Raw genomic sequence first — 18,868 nt, 5'->3', positions numbered from 1 at the left:
CCAGTGTGTCCCACCCAGCTCACAGGAATTCAGCAATACACAAATCTGAATAGCGGGATTTCTCTGCTCCTCACTTCCTCATCAGGCAGGTCTAGGCTTCCCAGAATGGAACCCAGGAACCTCCATGTAATGAACCATTGCAGGCACATTTGCACTTATACATACACAGCACAAGTAGTGTCCACTACTTTCACCTCCATGTATTGTGCCATTCCCAGGTGCACACACGAGCAGCACGCACTCTGTGCACATTGCTCAGTACTGTATCCTTTCTGTATTGTGTCATTGTTTGCTATTTGCAAACACACACACACTGCCAGCAGACACACTCACCCTGCGCACTCCACAACATTTCAACCGTCATGTATAGTACTTCTCGCAAGCACACATACTAACAGCACATGCTTTCCTTGCACATGCACTGCACAGCACTACATTAATCATGTAATGTATCCCTTGCCGGCAAACATACATTCAGTACATGCACTAAACATGCTTTACTGTACAGCACTGCTCAATGCCTGTACTGTACCCTTCCCAGGCACACACACACACATCCAAAGCACAGTCAGCACTCCTGAACTGCGGAGCACTCAACATCTAATTGATGTAGGCCAAGGGTGAGTTAAGCACACAGCAGCGGAAAAGGTGAATGAGACTGTAGGGCTCACCCCAGTGATAGAGGGTAAAAAGGACCTGTTAACTATAACTGATCACTACACGGTAAGCTACCACTACCAGGCTTGTGCTGCTTAACTCTAGGTGAACATGAACTGTAAAGGGGTGGCCCTGTAGCCCTCAGAACCTGGGCGTTTACACAAAGAACTACAAACGGCTCTGTTGGATGAGCAATTTCTTAGCATTTCATAATTAATACGTATCAATAAACACACCAAGAGTATTATTGTATGATTTCAACAATTAGTGTATTATTCTGTTTTTCTTTTTCTATGCAAGGCGGTCACATAAACAATTTTATCAATGGAAAACAAGTGCGTAACTCTTGGTGAAGGCGGTAGCCTTCCACCACTATGAGGGTAGCACTATGAGCGCCACTTCCGGTCCAACAAGATTGCAATCAATGAGACAGGCCTATGTCACGGTGCACATGCATGATCCGCGTTAGCCTATGACAACAAAAATCAGCATCAGGAATGTAAACAACAAAACAGTTGGGCACTCAGGGCAGAGATATGCCTTTTACCATCTAGAGGCCTTTTCCGTCCCAACACTCGCTTAGGGGCGCAGCATAGAAGGAAGCCATGGCCTCAAATTGTATGATTGGGATAAACATCAGTTGAGCATGTGCTGATGTGTTTGCAGGGGCACTGGTACTCTGATTCACCTATTGTGACACTGTCTGAGGTAGCATACATAATGGCAAAAGTTCTGGATGCCACAAATGGGCTGTTCCAGACTTCTAGTCCTATTTTCAAGATTTACACAGTGCTGGGTCTCCCAAATGCTTTGACCTTCCCACTATACTCTCTGAATAAATCAGATTTTCCTGTCTTTATATGCTGCAAGATAAGCCATCACAGTGCTCTGGTGAAGAAGAGAACACCAGATTTCAACGATGGGTAGCATCACATCTTGGAGTTAAAGGGAATGGAAAAGCTTTCCATGTCTTTATAGCATGAATTCAATACCTACAAGGCTGAACGGGCGCCATTCTTGGAATACGTATTGACTTAATTTAGGGAACTCACATGTTCCAAATACCTTAAGATATTGAGAATTATGTCATCAAAACAAACGTTTCAGGTCAGAAAGCCGATTGATGCATGGTGACATGAAGATCCTAATGTAGTCTGCTCTTTGGAAAACACATTAGGAGTCTATGTCTGTTACCAAAAGCTTCTTGATGCCCATGGGATGGTGAGGGGGTACCTTGGTAGGGAAATGTAGGAGGTATTTTATAGCGGAATAATACCTGCTGAAGTTACCACCAAATAATATGTAGCTCACTCTGCTCTTCGGACGTAAGTGATGATACTAATAAAATGATACTCAATAAAATGATTGTATCCATAAAGAGAAAAAAATTAAGTGTTAAAAGTGCCTTGTTTAATACAGTATCCACAGCATAGGTGGTGAATAATTATAGATTCAGAAAATGGTAAGAAGGGGATCAAAGGCAGTTTTAACAAAAAAGACTCACGCTGCAATCTTGAGACAAACGTTTTTCCTTCTTGTACTTCCTCTGATGAACTGTAAGTTAAAAGCCTTTTGAACTAGTAATGTCTGTAATGAGTAGTTTCCTATAGGAAACGTTTAATTTCACTCTTTCATTAACCCAAACCCACTATGCACTTGCAAAAACACACACATATTCTTTCCAAGGAGGACCAAATTCCTCAATATCCTATTTAGAATCAGAATAAGGTTGACTCTCCTATTTCTGATGTCATTACATGTTTTAGATCTACATTATCAGTGCTTACAAAACAAATTAAATCATTAGTATTCTGTTTAAAAGAGGCATGGCAGGTCACTCGTCTTGCCCCAAGTCCACCTGCCCTGCAATTTAGCTTCCTACTGTTCCCCAGGAGTCTGGCAGGCCAATACTTGTACTTCTAACTCCCATGAGCCACGTCTTATTCCACCACTATGTGTGTTACCCCAGGGGTAACCAGCACTATGCTGCAATCCCAGGGGTCGGTTAATATGATTATGACCTCTGAGGCCCAAGGTCAATCTATCTGTCCCCTACTAACTCATGATCCTGGTATGATTTTTTCTTTGTATCATGCTTTTCGTGTGCCTGGGAGCTCAGCCTCTAGATTTCTTAATCTCCCAGAACTGATGTGTCTGTATGATCAAAATTCATACTTCTTGCTGCCCACAGCCCCTGGTGGGCCTGGTCTATCGGTTTCTCTGCTTCCTGTTGTCCCAAAGGTCAAAAGAGGGTGATATCCTTCTTTATACTATTCACGAACCTGGAGGGTCGGTCACCCTACTTCTTACTGCTGGGCGACCTGGCAGGTCTATTTCTCTGCTTTTCCTGCTCAAGTCTGCCCATTTGCCTGCATCACAGTGCTGTGTTATTGGAGAGGTCCTTGGGTAGCTTCTACTTGTTGACTGGGAAGGATGATTGGGGATGGTGCCAAGCAAAAAGTGCATCATGAAAACCAATGGTAGGGCCCTTTTGGGCAGTGAAGGTCTACTTAAGCAAAAGAAAATGAAGTACTTGTTTGAGGTCTGTGTCCACCATGGTAGCAATCCTCGTTGTGATTTTTGAGGGTGAACATGAATATTTCAAGCTTACCGTTGGCTTCAAACCCCTTGTGGTAATGTGCTAAGAGAATGCCAAGGGATTTGGGGCATCTCCGAAATTCTTAACCATAAAACATGGGGCCCACTGTCTTTCTGATTTTTGAGGGAATGCTGTGGTTGCCATGTATAATCTCCAACTTGGGAAGCAATGCCTTAATAGATGTACGGTCCAGCAATCTGAAACTAAGTATAGTTGGCACAGGCATCCACTGTGCCTTATGTCCATAACAAGTGCTGAGGAGCTTTTCCCAAAGTATTATACTGCTATCATCTGACCGCATAGGTGCTGGTATTTCAGTTTGCTATGAGACTTGGAACATTGTCCAATTAGACCATCTTCTAAACCACTTGCACATACTTCCACCATGGAATCAATTCACCAAGATGGGCATTTATTTTGTTCATCCTTTGGTGTCCCACGTATGCCAACTGGTCGACCTTGTAGATAAGGACGTGGAGCATTAATGCTAGTGTTACTGTTTAGGAAGCCGGCAAGGATGAGCCCTATTAAGTCCTTAGCCAGCTCATTTCAAACATTTATGAATGCAAGTTCTCTGGCGTTTATAGTGATGTTCCTCCTGGAGATTATTTCATCAACCCCACGCATGTGCCTGGTAGATATTTACCTACAGAAGGTGCTGCTACAATACATTTTAGTGTGATTGCTCTAGGGGGAGGCTACCTTCACGATTACCCATATGTGGTTTTCCATGAACATGTCATCTTCTTGCTCGCAATGAATGACAGGGCGAGCGTGTAAAGGAGATATAATCTGCAGGGTTTATATGACAGGGCTATAAACGACAATGAGCTGGTGCTATTAAAACTGCAGAATCTACTAGTTTACTGACAAGGGAGAAGATATGGCACACCTGTGTATCGGAAGTACGCAGAACTTATGGTTCCTGGTGATTGTAAAATAGAATCTGTAGAGATATATATGGAAATAGTGACAGTTTCAGATTATGACCATAGCTTACTTCTCTAACAGTATTGTCAGTATTGTCAAATATCGGATGCCACAGGTAGTACAGGTCCTTTCACAGGAACCTGGGGCAGAGCTCCTCTTGCGCCACATGATCTAGTATTTTTCTGCTGGTTAACTGTTTTTGAAGATCAAAGTACACTATTGTGGTTTAAGGCAGGAAGGTTACTTTGTGAACCTAGAAATCTTGCTCATCATGCAGCCAATGCCTTCTATCCTTCATAAACCGATGCAGTAGCTTTAGCCGAGTGGCCCGTTTGAAAATAAAGTACTGATCGCATGGGGATCGTCTGGAGAGAGCTGTAGAGCTTAGATACATTTGAGATGTACTTTCTTTTGGTGCAGATGTACATCAGTATTTAATCACGGACGTGGAGAAAGCCCTGCAGATCAACCATGGTATGGCCGTCTGGAAAAGTTTGGCCACTGAGAAGGCCCTGAAGCTAAATCATTGGTACCTCGGTGTCCAACATAAGTAGTTGAGATAATGTATTACGAGACTTAATTGATGATAGACAGTGTTCAAATCACTTAAGAATTATCCTAATTTCTAATTTCTAATTTAAAACATTTCTAAAGCGCAGCGTGCACCGTGCGGTTTCTTGGCGCTAGTGGGGGGTTCGGCAACTGAGGGAGAAGGCAAGAGGGAAAGGTGTAAAGAACTAAACGGGGAAGGCCTGATTGAAGAGGAAGGTTTTTAGATCTTTGCGAAATGAAAGATACTGGGTGGCAGAACGGAGATGGTCAGGAAGAGAGTTCCAAAATGTTGGAGCCAGGGTGGAGAAGTTGGACCCACCCCACTTTTTGCGTGTGAAGCGTGGGATCTGAAGAAGGGACTTAGAGGAAGACCGGAGCTCTCTTGCTGGAACATAAGCTTTTATTAATGAGGAAATGAAGGTGGGGGCAGTGCCCTGGCGGGCCTGGAAGACCATACAGCCGGTCTTGAAAAGGGAACGTTCCTTTACAGGAAGCCAGTGAATCTCCCTGAGGAGGGGGGTGGAGTGGTGATAGCGTGGAAGGCCGTATACCAGCCGGGCCGCCTGGTTCTGGATCAACTGGAGTCTACGCAGGCTGTATGCTGGAATGCCATGATAGAGGGTGTTGGCGTAGTCCAGCCGCGATATCACCAGGGCGACCATGATCAGCTTAAGTGCCTGAGGGGAAAAGAAGCGGGAGACAGAGCGGATAGTTCGGAGAGTGAGGAAACAGGAGGAGACCACGGAACTGATTTGTGAGTGGAGGGTGAGCTGATTATTCATTTTGACACCCAGTGTTTTGACCGTGGTTGAGGGGGAGGGTGCGGGACCAAGAGAGGGGGGCCAAAAGAGGGAATTCCAGGGGCTGGATGAACCACCAGTGAGAACCAATTCGGTTTTGTCCGGGTTCAGCTTAAGGTGGTTGTGGTTCATCCAGTCCCTGATGAATGTCATTGTTGACTGGAAATTAGAGACAGAGAGAGGAAGAGGACAGATCAAAGATGAGCTGGAGATCATCCGCATAATTGTACACGGTGACCTCCAGCTGCTGGAGTGCGAAAATAAGAGGAAAGATATAGAGATTGAAAAGTAAGGGAGAGAGAGAGGATCCCTGGGGAACACCACAAGTGACAGGGAGAGGAGTGGTAGTAAAGTCACCTAGCCTGACCGCCTGGGTGCGGTCCCTCAGAAAGGAGGAGAGCCAAACCGGGGCTGATCCCCCGATGCCGGCCGCCTTGACACGGGAAAGTAAGATGGTATGATCCACCGTGTCAAAGGCGGCGGAAAGATCGAGGAGGACCAGTGCCTGGTGTTTGTTATCATCCATACCCTTTCTGAGGTTGTCTAAGACTGAGACCACAACCGATTCAGTCGAATGCCTGGGACGGAAGCCGGCCTGGCGAGATGCCAGTCCCCCATTCGCCTCAATATGGGCGCTGAGTACCACAGTGACGTGGCGTTCCATTAGCTTGCCCAGAAAGGGCAGCAGGGAAATGGGGCGGTAGTTGGCCGAGATGGAAGGGTCCGCACCAGGTTTCTTCAAGATAGGCACTATGGTGGCTGCCTTTAGCGCAGGGGTCACTACACCCTGAGCTAGGGAGCTATTGAGGAAGGTGATGGGGGGTTCAGGACAGCAAGAGTAAATTTGCTGCAGGATTCGTGCCGGGCAGGCGTCCGCCGGGGACCCCGACTTCACTTTGGGAAGTATCTCCAGAAATGATTCCTGAGTGAGGGGGGGAATGGAAGTGAGAAGGCAATGAACGGTGGGGGGGGAGGGATCAACAAAAGCAGGCGAAGGTGGTGGGATGTTGGCTTTGATGGTTACGATCTTGTCCAAGAAATAGGTGTTGAGTTGATCGCAAAGAAGCTGGGAGGGAGGGATTTGGGGTGAGGTTTGGTCTGAGAATGCCAGGTCATTCACTATGCCAAAGATTTCCCTGGGTTTATTTTCGGCAGACGTTATTTTTGTTGAGAAGTAGTTGGTTTTTGCGGCGAGAATTGCAGTTTTGTATTTAGCCAGTGATGTGAGAAAGTGGGTTTTGGATAAGGGACAGTAATTTTTCCTCCATTGCCTCTCCGCCCGTCGGGCGCTCAGTTTAAGCTCTTTCAGGTGGTCGTTAAACCATCTGTTGGAGTCCTTAGGTCGACGGATGGAAATGCGACGTAGGGGAGCCACTGAGTCACAGCCTCCAGCCAGCCAGGTGTTAATGGCATTGGCTTGAGAGGCAGATGACAAGCCCGAAAGGGTGGGAGTGGAGTTGCGGAGCAGGGAGGTCAAGGAGGGAAAATCCAGTCTGTTCCAATTCCGCGCCCAGGTATTTTTGGCATGCGGAGTTTTGGATATCGGGTTCCGGGGAATGGAGAAGGAGATGAGAGCATGATCGGATCAGGGGCAGGGAGAAACAGCCGCCGAAGCCACTGGGAGGTTGAGGGACCAGACCTGGTCAAGTGTGTGCCCGTGAGAGTGAGTGGGAACAGTTATGTGCGATACAAAGTTGAGGGACAGAAGGGATTCTGTGAATTCTTTGGAGGCCATACACTCATGTGGGTCTGAGGGCCGATAATTGAAGTCCCCTAGCACCAAGACCGAGGCTTAGTTGACCACCAAGTTGGCCAGCAGGTCTTGAAATGCCGGTAGGAATGAAGACGAAGACTGGGGAGGGCGATACATAAGGAGGCAAGTAATGGGGGGGGAGGATGAAAGAGAACGAACTACCAGAAAATCGGCGGGGGATGGGGGGAAAGGGAAGTGATTGAAAGTTCGGTTCCGACCGAGCGATTAAGGCGACCCCACCGCCAACCCTGCCTGCCGGGCGGTCGGCACGTAAGGCCACGTAGGAGGGGGGCAGGGTAGCCAGAAGAACAGGGAGGGAAGAGTCACAATACCAGGTTTCGGTCAGGAGCAGTAGGTCAGGCTTCTCTGAGTCGAGTAGGACAAACAGCTCGTGGTGGTGCTTGACCGCTGACCTGGTGTTGAGAAGGAGGACAGACAATGACGGAGTGGTAGGGTGAGAGTCAAGTGGGGGGGGACAGGGTGACGGGGGAGCACGCAACGGAGGGTGTGGTATAGGAGGGGAGGAAGGGACAAGGCCTAATGAGGAGACAAGCCTACGGACGGGATCCGGAAGTGGCCAATGGCCTTGGAGGGCGATTAGTTCCTTGGAGGAGTAAGACATGATTTTGGCATGGTGTCGTGCCCCTAGCCCCGTCCGGCCGCGGACGGGCGCAGACGGGCTTGCCTTAGGCGCGCCTTCGGCGCGCAAACGGCGCGCCCGCTGCGCTCGTCCGCTGCGCGTTCTGAAATTGCACATTGATATAGGCGGCCTCAAGGGCGGGAAGGGGGCGTGGCCTGGAGGTGGGCGTGGCCAGCGGCGATGACAGCCGGTAGGAGGGGGTCACGTGAGCGATAGATCCGCTACACGGCGCCCTCTGAGTGCAAAGAACAAATAGCAGCAAGTATGAAGTTTAAAAACACAATAAACACAGTTTTAAGACCTTCTCCCGGCTTTCCGCCTCAGGAGACTCGAACCAACAGAGCGCTCGTGAGCCAGCGCTTAAGAAGGGCGGGAAGGGGGCGTGGCCTGGAGGTGGGCGTGGCCAGCGGCGATGACAGCCGGTAGGAGGGGGTCACGTGAGCGATAGATCCGCTACACGGCGCCCTCTGAGTGCAAAGAACAAATAGCAGCAAGTATGAAGTTTAAAAACACAATAAACACAGTTTTAAGACCTTCTCCCGGCTTTCCGCCTCAGGAGACTCGAACCAACAGAGCGCTCGTGAGCCAGGGCTTAAGAAGGGCGGGAAGGGGGCGTGGCCTGGAGGTTGGCGTGGCCAGCGGCGATGACAGCCGGTAGGAGGGGGTCACGTGAGCGATAGATCCGCTACACGGCGCCCTCTGAGTGCAAAGAACAAATAGCAGCAAGTATGAAGTTTAAAAACACAATAAACACAGTTTTAAGACCTTCTCCCGGCTTTCCGCCTCAGGAGACTCGAACCAACAGAGCGCTCGTGAGCCAGCGCTTAAGAAGGGCGGGAAGGGGGGCGTGGCCTGGAGGTGGGCGTGGCCAGCGGCGATGACAGCCGGTAGGAGGGGGTCACGTGAGCGATAGATCCGCTACACGGCGCCCTCTGAGTGCAAAGAACAAATAGCAGCAAGTATGAAGTTTAAAAACACAATAAACACAGTTTTAAGACCTTCTCCCGGATTTCCGCCTCAGGAGACTCGAACCAACAGAGCGCTCGTGAGCCAGCGCTTAAGAAGGGCGGGAAGGGGGCGTGGCCTGGAGGTGGGCGTGGCCAGCGGCGATGACAGCCGGTAGGAGGGGGTCACGTGAGCGATAGATCCGCTACACGGCGCCCTCTGAGTGCAAAGAACAAATAGCAGCAAGTATGAAGTTTAAAAACACAATAAACACAGTTTTAAGACCTTCCCCCGGCTTTCCGCCTCAGGAGACTCGAACCAACAGAGCGCTCGTGAGCCAGCGCTTAAGAAGGGCGGGAAGGGGGCGTGGCCTGGAGGTGGGCGTGGCCAGTGGCGATGACAGCCGGTAGGAGGGGGTCACGTGAGCGATAGATCCGCTACACGGCGCCCTCTGAGTGCAAAGAACAAATAGCAGCAAGTATGAAGTTTAAAAACACAATAAACACAGTTTTAAGACCTTCTCCCGGCTTTCCGCCTCAGGAGACTCGAACCAACAGAGCGCTCGTGAGCCAGCGCTTAAGAAGGGCGGGAAGGGGGCGTGGCCTGGAGGTGGGCGTGGCCAGCGGCGATGACAGCCGGTAGGAGGGGGTCACGTGAGCGATAGATCCGCTACACGGCGCCCTCTGAGTGCAAAGAACAAATAGCAGCAAGTATTAAGTTTAAAAACACAATAAACACAGTTTTAAGACCTTCTCCCGGCTTTCCGCCTCAGGAGACTCAAACTCGATCCTGCCCATTTACAAACAATTACTACATTAGTAAGTAGTAGGCATCTTGTTAAGGAGCTTGCATTCTTCTCTCAATATAAGCTAATGCAATTTTAAGGCAGTGCAGACCTGTGTGATATGAGCACTAATTCATATTTTCTTCAGGATCCATCACTCTACAAATTCTTATCGCGTTGTTCAGTTGTGCAGGAGATAAATACAGGGCTTCTCATAATTATTGACATGCTTAACCCGTAGGAACCAGCAGTAATCTGCATTTTCCTGAGGACATAAGTGAGGTCTGAGGGCATCCACTGCCACCATGAAATTGTTGTGCAACTCGGTGCATCAGAAATATGTGTTGCATTACCGCCCCCCGAAAATGAAGTAACATTGACCTCCTTACTTGTTCCATGTTTTCAACCACATCTGTTATTCTGAAGTATTTGTCAGCGCACTGAAAGGAACAGAGATGCCATAGCCGTGCTCTCCATGCCACTGGAATCAAGCTATCCTGGCTGAAGATGGGTGAAACCCCGAAACCGGTCCTACGATGCCTGTTTCCAGTCCAGTGAGGACCTGGCCTGGGGGTTCAGGCTGGACTGTTCCCATTGGGCACAGGGTCAAGACTGATTTGCATATGGCGGAGTCCAAACTGGAATGGCATGGTGAGCAAAAAAGGACAGATTTAGGCCCAGATCTCTGTACTGGGGTGAATGTATGACATTGTTCTGCATTCTGTCCATCAATAGTTCTTTTTACAGCAAAGATATCGGCACATAAGTCTCAGTCTGAATCTGCCATCCCAAGTACAGGAGTCTCTGGTAGTGTCATATGTGGCCCCTGGGGCTACATGTGACACTAGATATGCGTGCTTACAGAAAGGCGTAGGCCACATGACCTACATTAAAGGGCATGTCCTTCTCCAGTGTCATACATAACAAAGAATGTGACCAAAAAGCAGCAAAAGTACTTTAAAAATCCACAGTACATGTGCCTTGGAGCAGCATGAGGACTTCAGGGACCAATCACAATCCTTGTCTTCCCAATACAACCCACTCCCCTCCGCCTCTCACGTCATCATACCTAAATACAAGTATGACCAATAAAATACCAAAAAGTAAACACCAAACCACGTTATTAGTACGTCTCGATGTTTCACTTCGTTCCTCACAGGTTGTAGCATTCTTGTTTGGACAACCACTTACACAAATCTGCCCAATGTTTGCATTAAACCCAAGCTGTTTGCCTAACTGGTTTGCCTGCCCTATATAACACATCATGGTGTGAGGGATGCATTCACGCCTTTGAAAATGCTCGACATGTTTCAGCAGCGCTTTGACGGATTTCAGTCTCCCTTGGAAATAAATCCCAAATTAACTAACTTCTCCCACTCAACGGCTGTTGCTGGCCAAGCAACAGATGCAGAGACTGCACAGTGAAGAATGTTTGGAAAGGACTGCCAGTGCAGCCATAGCAGATCAAGCCATGGTGGGAGGAAGAGAGTGGGCAAACTAAAGGGCAAATGCAGCTGCAAGAAAAAGGAAGGAGAGAAAGACAGTAGGGAAAGAAGAAAAAAGACATGAGTAGGAGAGGCAGGCAGACTGGAAGGCCGACAAAAACAAATTCAGGATAATAATTAGGCAAACAGGGGCGGGACGGACGGGTTAAGAGCGTAGGTAATAATTTGCCTGAAAGTGGAGGGCAGAGAGACTGGGATAAGTGGAGGTGATGCGGAAGGACAGTAGGGCGCACATAAAGGCACATGCGACAAGCGTTTATAGTTACAACATTCCACTAGATATTTCAAAAGAATATTTCTTGTATACAGTTGAATAGTTTGCCATACTTCTTAAATGCCAGCAAAATGCGCGCGAAAGGGGCAGAATATGCAAGCAAAAGGCGGCCCACGAAATGGTAAGTGTAGTTGGTTTGCATTTTTACATAGCGCGAACTTGGCCGACGGGGATTTGAGCGCTTTACATGAGCACCAGCATACTTCACGCATGTTTGTAGGCATGGGAAGATTACATGATTCACGCAGATTCCCAATGTTACTGCCGCATGAAAAATAGGAAGGTGGCAATCCTGGGGCAAGAATGGCATAGGGCAACAGAGACAGAAGAGTGTGTAAGAGTGGCAGAGGGCAAACGTGATAGAGGAGGACAGGAGTTGCAGAGAGAGTAAGAGTTACAGACAGTGCTGTGGACCGGGACTCACCTGTATTGAGTACCGGCACTTCTTCATTTTCTCCCCTTGAGTAACGGCACTTTTTCTAGAATTAAGAGAGTACCGGTACTCATGGGGACCTGACTTTCACTGAGGCAGCGCTCCCTTCATCCCTCAACTGATACTACGGCAGCGCCTTTAACAAGCACGTCACGGAATCAATCAATGGAGCTCGTCACCAGGACACAGCATGAGCTGCTTTGTAAGTCATCAGAGCAAGGGTGTGTATGCAGAGTCATTTGATTATCCATAGATCTTTCACAGTGGGGCTGAGAGGGGGGCTGTAAAATCTAATGGGTGGTGGTGGGAGGCACTGTTCAGGACATAACAAAAGAACGTACGGTCTTCTGTTAGCTATCTATTTGAAAACGGGCCCGAAGTATGTTTCTAAGGCCAAAAGGTTTATTCTCCTGTTAACGAAAACTTCTTCTCCAATTTAAAAAGTATTTTCGTCATTGGTGACTGTTTTATTGAAAATGCATCAGATGGGATAGTAGTTTATGAACTCTGCTACACTTCTGGATTGAAAGCCGGCAAGACTAGCTTCGCATGCTTGCTTTTTATACTGTCTGGGGGTGGAGGGAGGAGTGCAGATTTGGTGGTTTAAATAAGGTTTGTGACTTTCTCCTCGGAGAGGCGAAAAAACCGTTAAGACATTAGGGGCCAGATGTAGGTCGGTCGGTAACGGCCGAAAATCAGTATTTTCGGCCGTTACCGACCGGTATTCAAGAATTGGCATGTAGGGGCACAATTTTACAGAATCAGTAAACCTACAGAATCGGTAAATTTACCAATTCTGTAAAATACCGAATCGGTATTTTTACCGAATCGGTATTTTTACCGATTCTGTAAATCTCAGATGTAGGTAGGACTCTTCTGAGTCCCAAAGGCCCTACAAAATCGGTATTTTACCACACAATCCTATTGTGTGGTAAAATACCGAATTCAGGTGTGCATGCACATGTGTGCATGCACACCTAGCCATGTGACAGACAGACATGCCGTTAGGGCATGTCTGTGTGCCACATGGCGCACATGCCTATTTGTGGGGTGCCAGAGAGTGTCAAAGTGACATCCCCTGCACCCTTGCAAAATTCGGTATTTACCGATTCTGTAAATACAGAATCGGTATTTCCCATTGATTCCTATGGGCTTCAAAGCCCATAGGAATCAATGGGAAATGCCGATTCTGTATTTACAGAATCGGTAAATACCGAATGTTACAGATTCGGTATTTCCACATCTGGAAATACCTACATATCCACCCCTTAGATTTACAGATTTTTAATTACTGAATCGGTAAAATTCGGTAATTAAAAATCGGTAAATCTATTTTACCTACATCTGGCCCTAGATGGGATACAGCTTTTAGCATTCGAGACGTCTGACGAAATGACCATTTGAGTGTAGACTTCCATGGATGTAACATTTTGATTAGTAGTAAATTCAATAAAGATAATATTTTAGACTGGACACATTTTGCTAGTTTGTTACACAAAGATTGGCCAAGACTGATGGCATTAATATTGTTACAGGTAGATACGATTTTTACTGTTTTGAATAACTCCTTAGCGAAGTGTTTAGCCGTATTAATTTTGCTGTGAAGTATTTAGATTTTTCTGTAATGATTAAGGCTTTATAGTCCTTAATGAGTGATTTGTATTATTTTTTTTCTTCAGGACAGTAATCTTTTCTCCACTTTTGTTCCTTTGTTTATTACCCCTTCCATTTCATTTTGCGATAGTTAGATTATTTTTCACAATAAAATAGTTGTGTATTATCTTATGCTTTTACCGTCGCCACGCATCTGAATTGCTTTCTTGCATGTTTAAATAGGAAGGGATCTTGTTACCACACTCGCTGATCCCTATTTTATCGACCTTGGACAGACCTTAAATCCAATCAAAAATGTGCAGATTGGCACCTGGTTCCCCAGTAAAGACGTTATCAGCTCTGGCCCCTCAGGTTTGCAAATGTTCCAGGAGAGACACGTGTACTAGACAGATGGCTCAGTGGGCTATAGACCATCGGTTCGATTTAAGGCTGGCTGAAGCAGCATGTCATCCTTAGGCGGTTGAAAAAATGAATGCGTTTTAGTTAGATTATTGAAAAATCTGTTATGCAATGGCCTCAATAGTATTCAGACCTTGAGGTTTGATACATAAACTGTCCTCATTTCTTTGAAAAGCTTCACATTACAAACTTTATTTCAAACCGTTTGCAAGCACGAGTGGTTCCGTTTCAAAAGTACTACTTTTATGTATGGATTACAAAATCAGAGTAAATGGGAAATATTTGCTGAGTTGAACTTTGTGGATGCTGCATTCAGAAAGGAAGGTTTACTGAAAGTCATAGTAAGTGACAGTGGAGGCAATTTAAAGCTGAAACCTCTTAACAGTACATGAGCGGGAGTGGGTAAATCTGCCTACCACCCTGAAGGAAATTGGAGTGTGCAACGGTTTAACAGCCAAGATAAAGGGGTTATTGAGTTGGCAAAAAAACAAATAAACTAAATATGGAGAATGAAGTAAGACAAGCAATGGCAAAGTCAATAGGTCTTGTAATGGGACAGTTAAAAAGAAGCTCAATGAAGCGGGCAGAAGAAACATGCAGTGTGACGGGGTAGAAGAAACAGGATGGGGAGAGGTGGAGGGGAGAAGAAACAAGATGGAGGAGGGCGGGGGAAGGTTAAAAAGTGCTGTGACGTGGCCAGCATTCACAGCGTCATATCGTAAAAGAAATAGCACCTGAATCATAGCGTGAGCAGCGGATGAACACTATTTAAAGTTCTTTTGAATATTTATTTAATCGACAATTGCAAATGCAAGAATGCATTTGACATTTATTATAGTAAGTATATAAGGCACAGCATATCAAATATTAGCTGAATTAACACAAGTGAGATAATGGTGTGTATTTTTATTACACATAGTGCAGCTAGATGAGCCCAGTATATACTTTATTCTTTCTGATATCACATCTGCAGCGCGTTTAGTCCTTCCACCACTCCTTTCAACCACATAAAACGGAATGTTGAAAGGCTGAACCACCAACAGCAATATCGCTATTGTCTGTGTGTCCACATTTCTCATCCAGTGGCAGAGAGAGAGAGAGAGAGAAAATATGCTGCTCACTAAAGTTATACAAACTATGTCTCTTCGAAAGCAACTCTGGTTTCCAGGTTTGACAGAAACACTCACTAGTGGTGTGAATGAAAAGACTGGCTGATGAATTCCTGCTTTTCGCAGTTGCACCTTCACCAATCATGAGAACCAGAAAGCATAAGTATGTGAGCTTGGGGCATCATAGGTGACAATGAAGTGGATAACTCGGGAGGTTAGTGCACTTGCTTGAAAGATCTTTGTACATTCTAATCAAAGGTTCAACTCACCATAATATTTCTTAGGGGATCAATGTGTCTGCTGGAAAGCACAGCATGCAACATGTAAATCACAGATTAGCTGTTTTATGTAGATAGCTTAGTTGATTTCTGTTGTTGTTGCATAGAGCCTTGTGTTACCTGCAGGTCAAAAGTTAACATCCCTGTATTATAGCTTAGTGAGTTATGAACCTGGAGCAGGGACCGGACTTCAAACAAGACAGCATATATTTGGAACTTGCTGTTTTTTCCTCAATACTTTCTTATTTTAAAGTTGCTAAAAAAAAAAAAGATTCTTTGGATAGTAATAAACACTTATTAGTAAGTGTCATATATATAGTTATTTGTTAGATAATTAATGGACCCATACATCCCACATTCAAACAATGCATGCAGATTTCGTGCCTACAACTTTGGTACGGTCAAAAAGTTAACCCCGCCCCTTGTTCCCCATTAGCCCCGCCCTAAACTCCGCCCACTGCTCCTTTTGGTGAGTACCTGCACTTATTTTTTTCTATTTAAAGCACTGGTTACAGAGAAGTACTATAGAGCAAGAGGCAAGCTGGTGTGACACATGAGTGGCAGGGGAAGTTGGAGGGGCTTGGGCAAAGGACAGTGAGTGACAGGACTGAACCTGGGTGAAAGGGAAGAATGAGTGACAGAGATAAACAACAGTGGGTAAAGTGGCAAACTGAACGACACAGAGGGCAGAACAGACAAGTGTGAGCCGGAGTGACAGCAGGTGGTTAGAGTGAGGGAACAGTGCATGATGATGGCCGTAGATGACGAGCGACATGGAGTGCAGGAGGTGGTGGTATGAGAGTGATGTGCGCTGGTGAGTGAAGGAGGGCACGCGCATTTTGTGCTGCGAGCAGGCAGTCTTGTCTTGTCTGCCCTGACCCTCTTCGCCTCCACCCGCCTTCCCCTTACCGGCAGCACGGCCATCGGGTCCATGGCTCCGGTACCCTCGGCGGTGTTGACGTGGCCTCTGTGGTCTGAGACAGCTGCGCCCCCTCCTTCCCCAGCCTGGCTGCAACTCAGGAGCCAGCCCCCTGCCTTCAGTCCCGCCCCTAGAAACGGGGAGGCGGCCCCAGTGCCTAGCAGAAGCCGCTTCCTGCAGCCGGGACATGCCCAGGGAGGCGGGCCACAGAACCGGCAGCAGAGGGCCCGCCCAACCCTGCCAGAGGGGCCTAAAGGAGCAGCGCCTCAGAGCAGGCCCGCGCCGGAGAACCCGTCTACGGCACACAGGATGAACCCCCCAACCTAAAGGCCGGTATTACACCGCGGTGAGCCCGCCCTCAGCCGCCAGGACAAGGCCCCAGAGGCAGGGCCAGCACCGGAAACTGCCATCCACGCTCCCGAAGCCAGGAGAGACAGCCTCTGACGAACAGCACAGGGACAGGTCAGCGCCAGGAGGAGAGAGCCCCCCCTAACACCTGTAGGTCCTCAGAGGCAAATCCATGTCAACATCTGGAAACAGGAAAGAGGGAGGTTTTACAAAAAATGAGTTACTTTATTGAATTGGAGGTAATTCTAGCTGCGTGACAACTAAAATGAAGCAAATTTTGCTTTAAAAGGCCTCGAGTCTCCCACCTGAATCGGGGGTGTTGCTATGTATGTGGCAGTAGCCTGAACTATAAAATATATAAAAAAGGTAACATTTAAAAGGAAGAAAGAGGGAAACTTTGAAAAATAAAATCGCGAATTTATTGCCCTCACCCCTTGCTAACACTCCCACACCCACGCATTGCAGCACAGACACAAAAACACTTGCACACCCGGCACTCGTGGCACAGCCACACACAACTCTCACCCCACTCTGACCTGTACCCCCCTAAACACTTGCTCTCTCACCAATCACGATATGTAACAACAGTATTGTTATGCATTGCTATTCACCCAGATCCTGGTGTATTAATAATGGGCTACCCCATTGTTATGTAATGGTTCTCACCAATAACTGCATCAAAATCTGGAATCTCGTGCACAACCTCTCCCCAAACCTACTCTTCCTCAGAAAGACCGTCTCAAACCCACCTCCGCCCAGCTATCCCTCCAGACTACAATATCACAAGGCAGGCCAGAACCAGCAGTCATCTACAAAGATTACATCCAATGCTCCCTCACTCGGTCCAAATCCTGGGGGTTTTAAAACTCGGTATCTCCGACATTTCCAACCAGGGATGAGCCCTGCTCTATTGTCCTCCAGGCCAGGAGCCAACTTCAGGAACACCATAGCAGACCTCGCTGCCCCCCTCGTTCCCAATTCCAGCCCCTTCATCCTCCTCTGCGATCTCAACTTTCACCAGGAGGACCACACCGACACCGACCTGAAAACCACCAACCTTCTGGAATACCTGAACACACTTGATCTCTCACTACAAGTATTACGTTTTTATTGCATGGTTAGTTAAAACCCGTGCAGCCAAAGATGATGCCATCAAGTCACAGTGTACTTATGTAATAGATTCTTTCAAATACAAGCCTAAAACATTAGAAGTTAAGAAATCATTGTGTCATAAAATGCCTCTGTTACACGTTGCTAACACAATGGTACTAAGCGTAAAGTGCATACTTTTATAAAGGACAAGGGGTTAGCATCATTACCCTGAAGGAGGAGAGAAGCGTGTACATACACAACAAATGGCATAACCGCGATTGTTGACAGCATTGAAAAGTCACCCTACAGAAAACATACTTACTGTACTTTTACGTTTTGGAAATAAATCCTGAGAAAAATACTGTTTTACATCTGTGTGGAAATTAGTAAAAAGAGGATGTGCACTATTTGATTCAATGCCTATTATACTCCCCATGTTTGACTAATTTTTTGATTTGTTATCTTTCCCTATAATTGTAAAGCGCTCTGATATCCTTCGGGATCAAGTTCGCGCTATATAAAACGTTATAAATAAATAATTATATGGGAAATATGTGAAAACAAATGAGCTCCTGCTATGCTTAACCCGTATTGAGGACTGAAACAAGGCTGTTGGTCAATAAGCCGAAAATCAGCTGTATCATTGGGGGGAGGGGTTGATGGTGACTGCCCAGTAGTAGTCAAAATATCTATCAGCCTGTCAAGTTCGCGTGTCAGCGCCTCTAGCTTCTTGGAAAAACAGTCCATAAATCTGACCAAGGCACAGTTCAGGGTGGTATTCGAAGTATCGAAACAGGCCATGACCGCTCCTCTGCAGGATCTTATGTCTTTTGCTATCCAACCCCTTCGTAGCAGAGCCCTTCTATCCTCTAGATGGGTGGGGCAAAGGCACAATACATGTGTTATGTTTGCCTTATGTTGATTGCAGAGCAGACACATTTCCTGAGCATTACCCCTTTTCCATATTGGGAGGTGACCGTTGATGGGGATGACCTCCATTCTCAGCTTCAAGAACTGTAATTTAGTCCTTTCTTTGTATGGGTTGTTTAGGTAGCACTGGGGTGTCAGTTGTTTATAAGGTCATCCAGCCGTGATTCCGTGTGGAGAGGCTGGACCTGTCTGCTATTGAAGAGAGCCGTTTCATGCTAATTTTTGCTAACCTTTTAACTTCCTGTTGGTGGATGTGTAGGCCCCAAGAGAGTGCCAAGCCAAGTGTGCTGAGGGCTTGGGTCAGATA

At 46.8% G+C, this 18,868-nt stretch overlaps 1 protein-coding gene across 2 annotated transcripts in view; it reads right to left on the bottom strand.

The window, feature by feature from the left end:
- Positions 1–16,313, bottom strand: part of COPZ2 (coat protein complex I subunit zeta 2) — a 96,619-nt gene extending 80,306 nt beyond the window's left edge. For both annotated transcript variants that reach the window (XR_015296074.1, XM_086924286.1), the window contains exon 1: positions 16,182–16,313. Coding sequence is in view for 1 of the 2 variants with exons in the window: in XM_086924286.1 (XP_086780412.1) it covers positions 16,182–16,205 (24 nt within the window). In the remaining variant the exon portion in view is untranslated. The remainder of the gene's footprint in view (positions 1–16,181) is intronic.
- Between the last annotated feature and the right edge of the window lie 2,555 nt (positions 16,314–18,868).

Source organism: Lissotriton vulgaris, chromosome 5 (assembly GCF_964263255.1).
Source record: "Lissotriton vulgaris chromosome 5, aLisVul1.2, whole genome shotgun sequence".
Taxonomy (NCBI): Eukaryota; Metazoa; Chordata; class Amphibia; order Caudata; family Salamandridae; genus Lissotriton; species Lissotriton vulgaris.
Note: the sequence above shows the minus strand (reverse complement) of the source record. Positions and strands in the feature narration are given on the sequence as shown.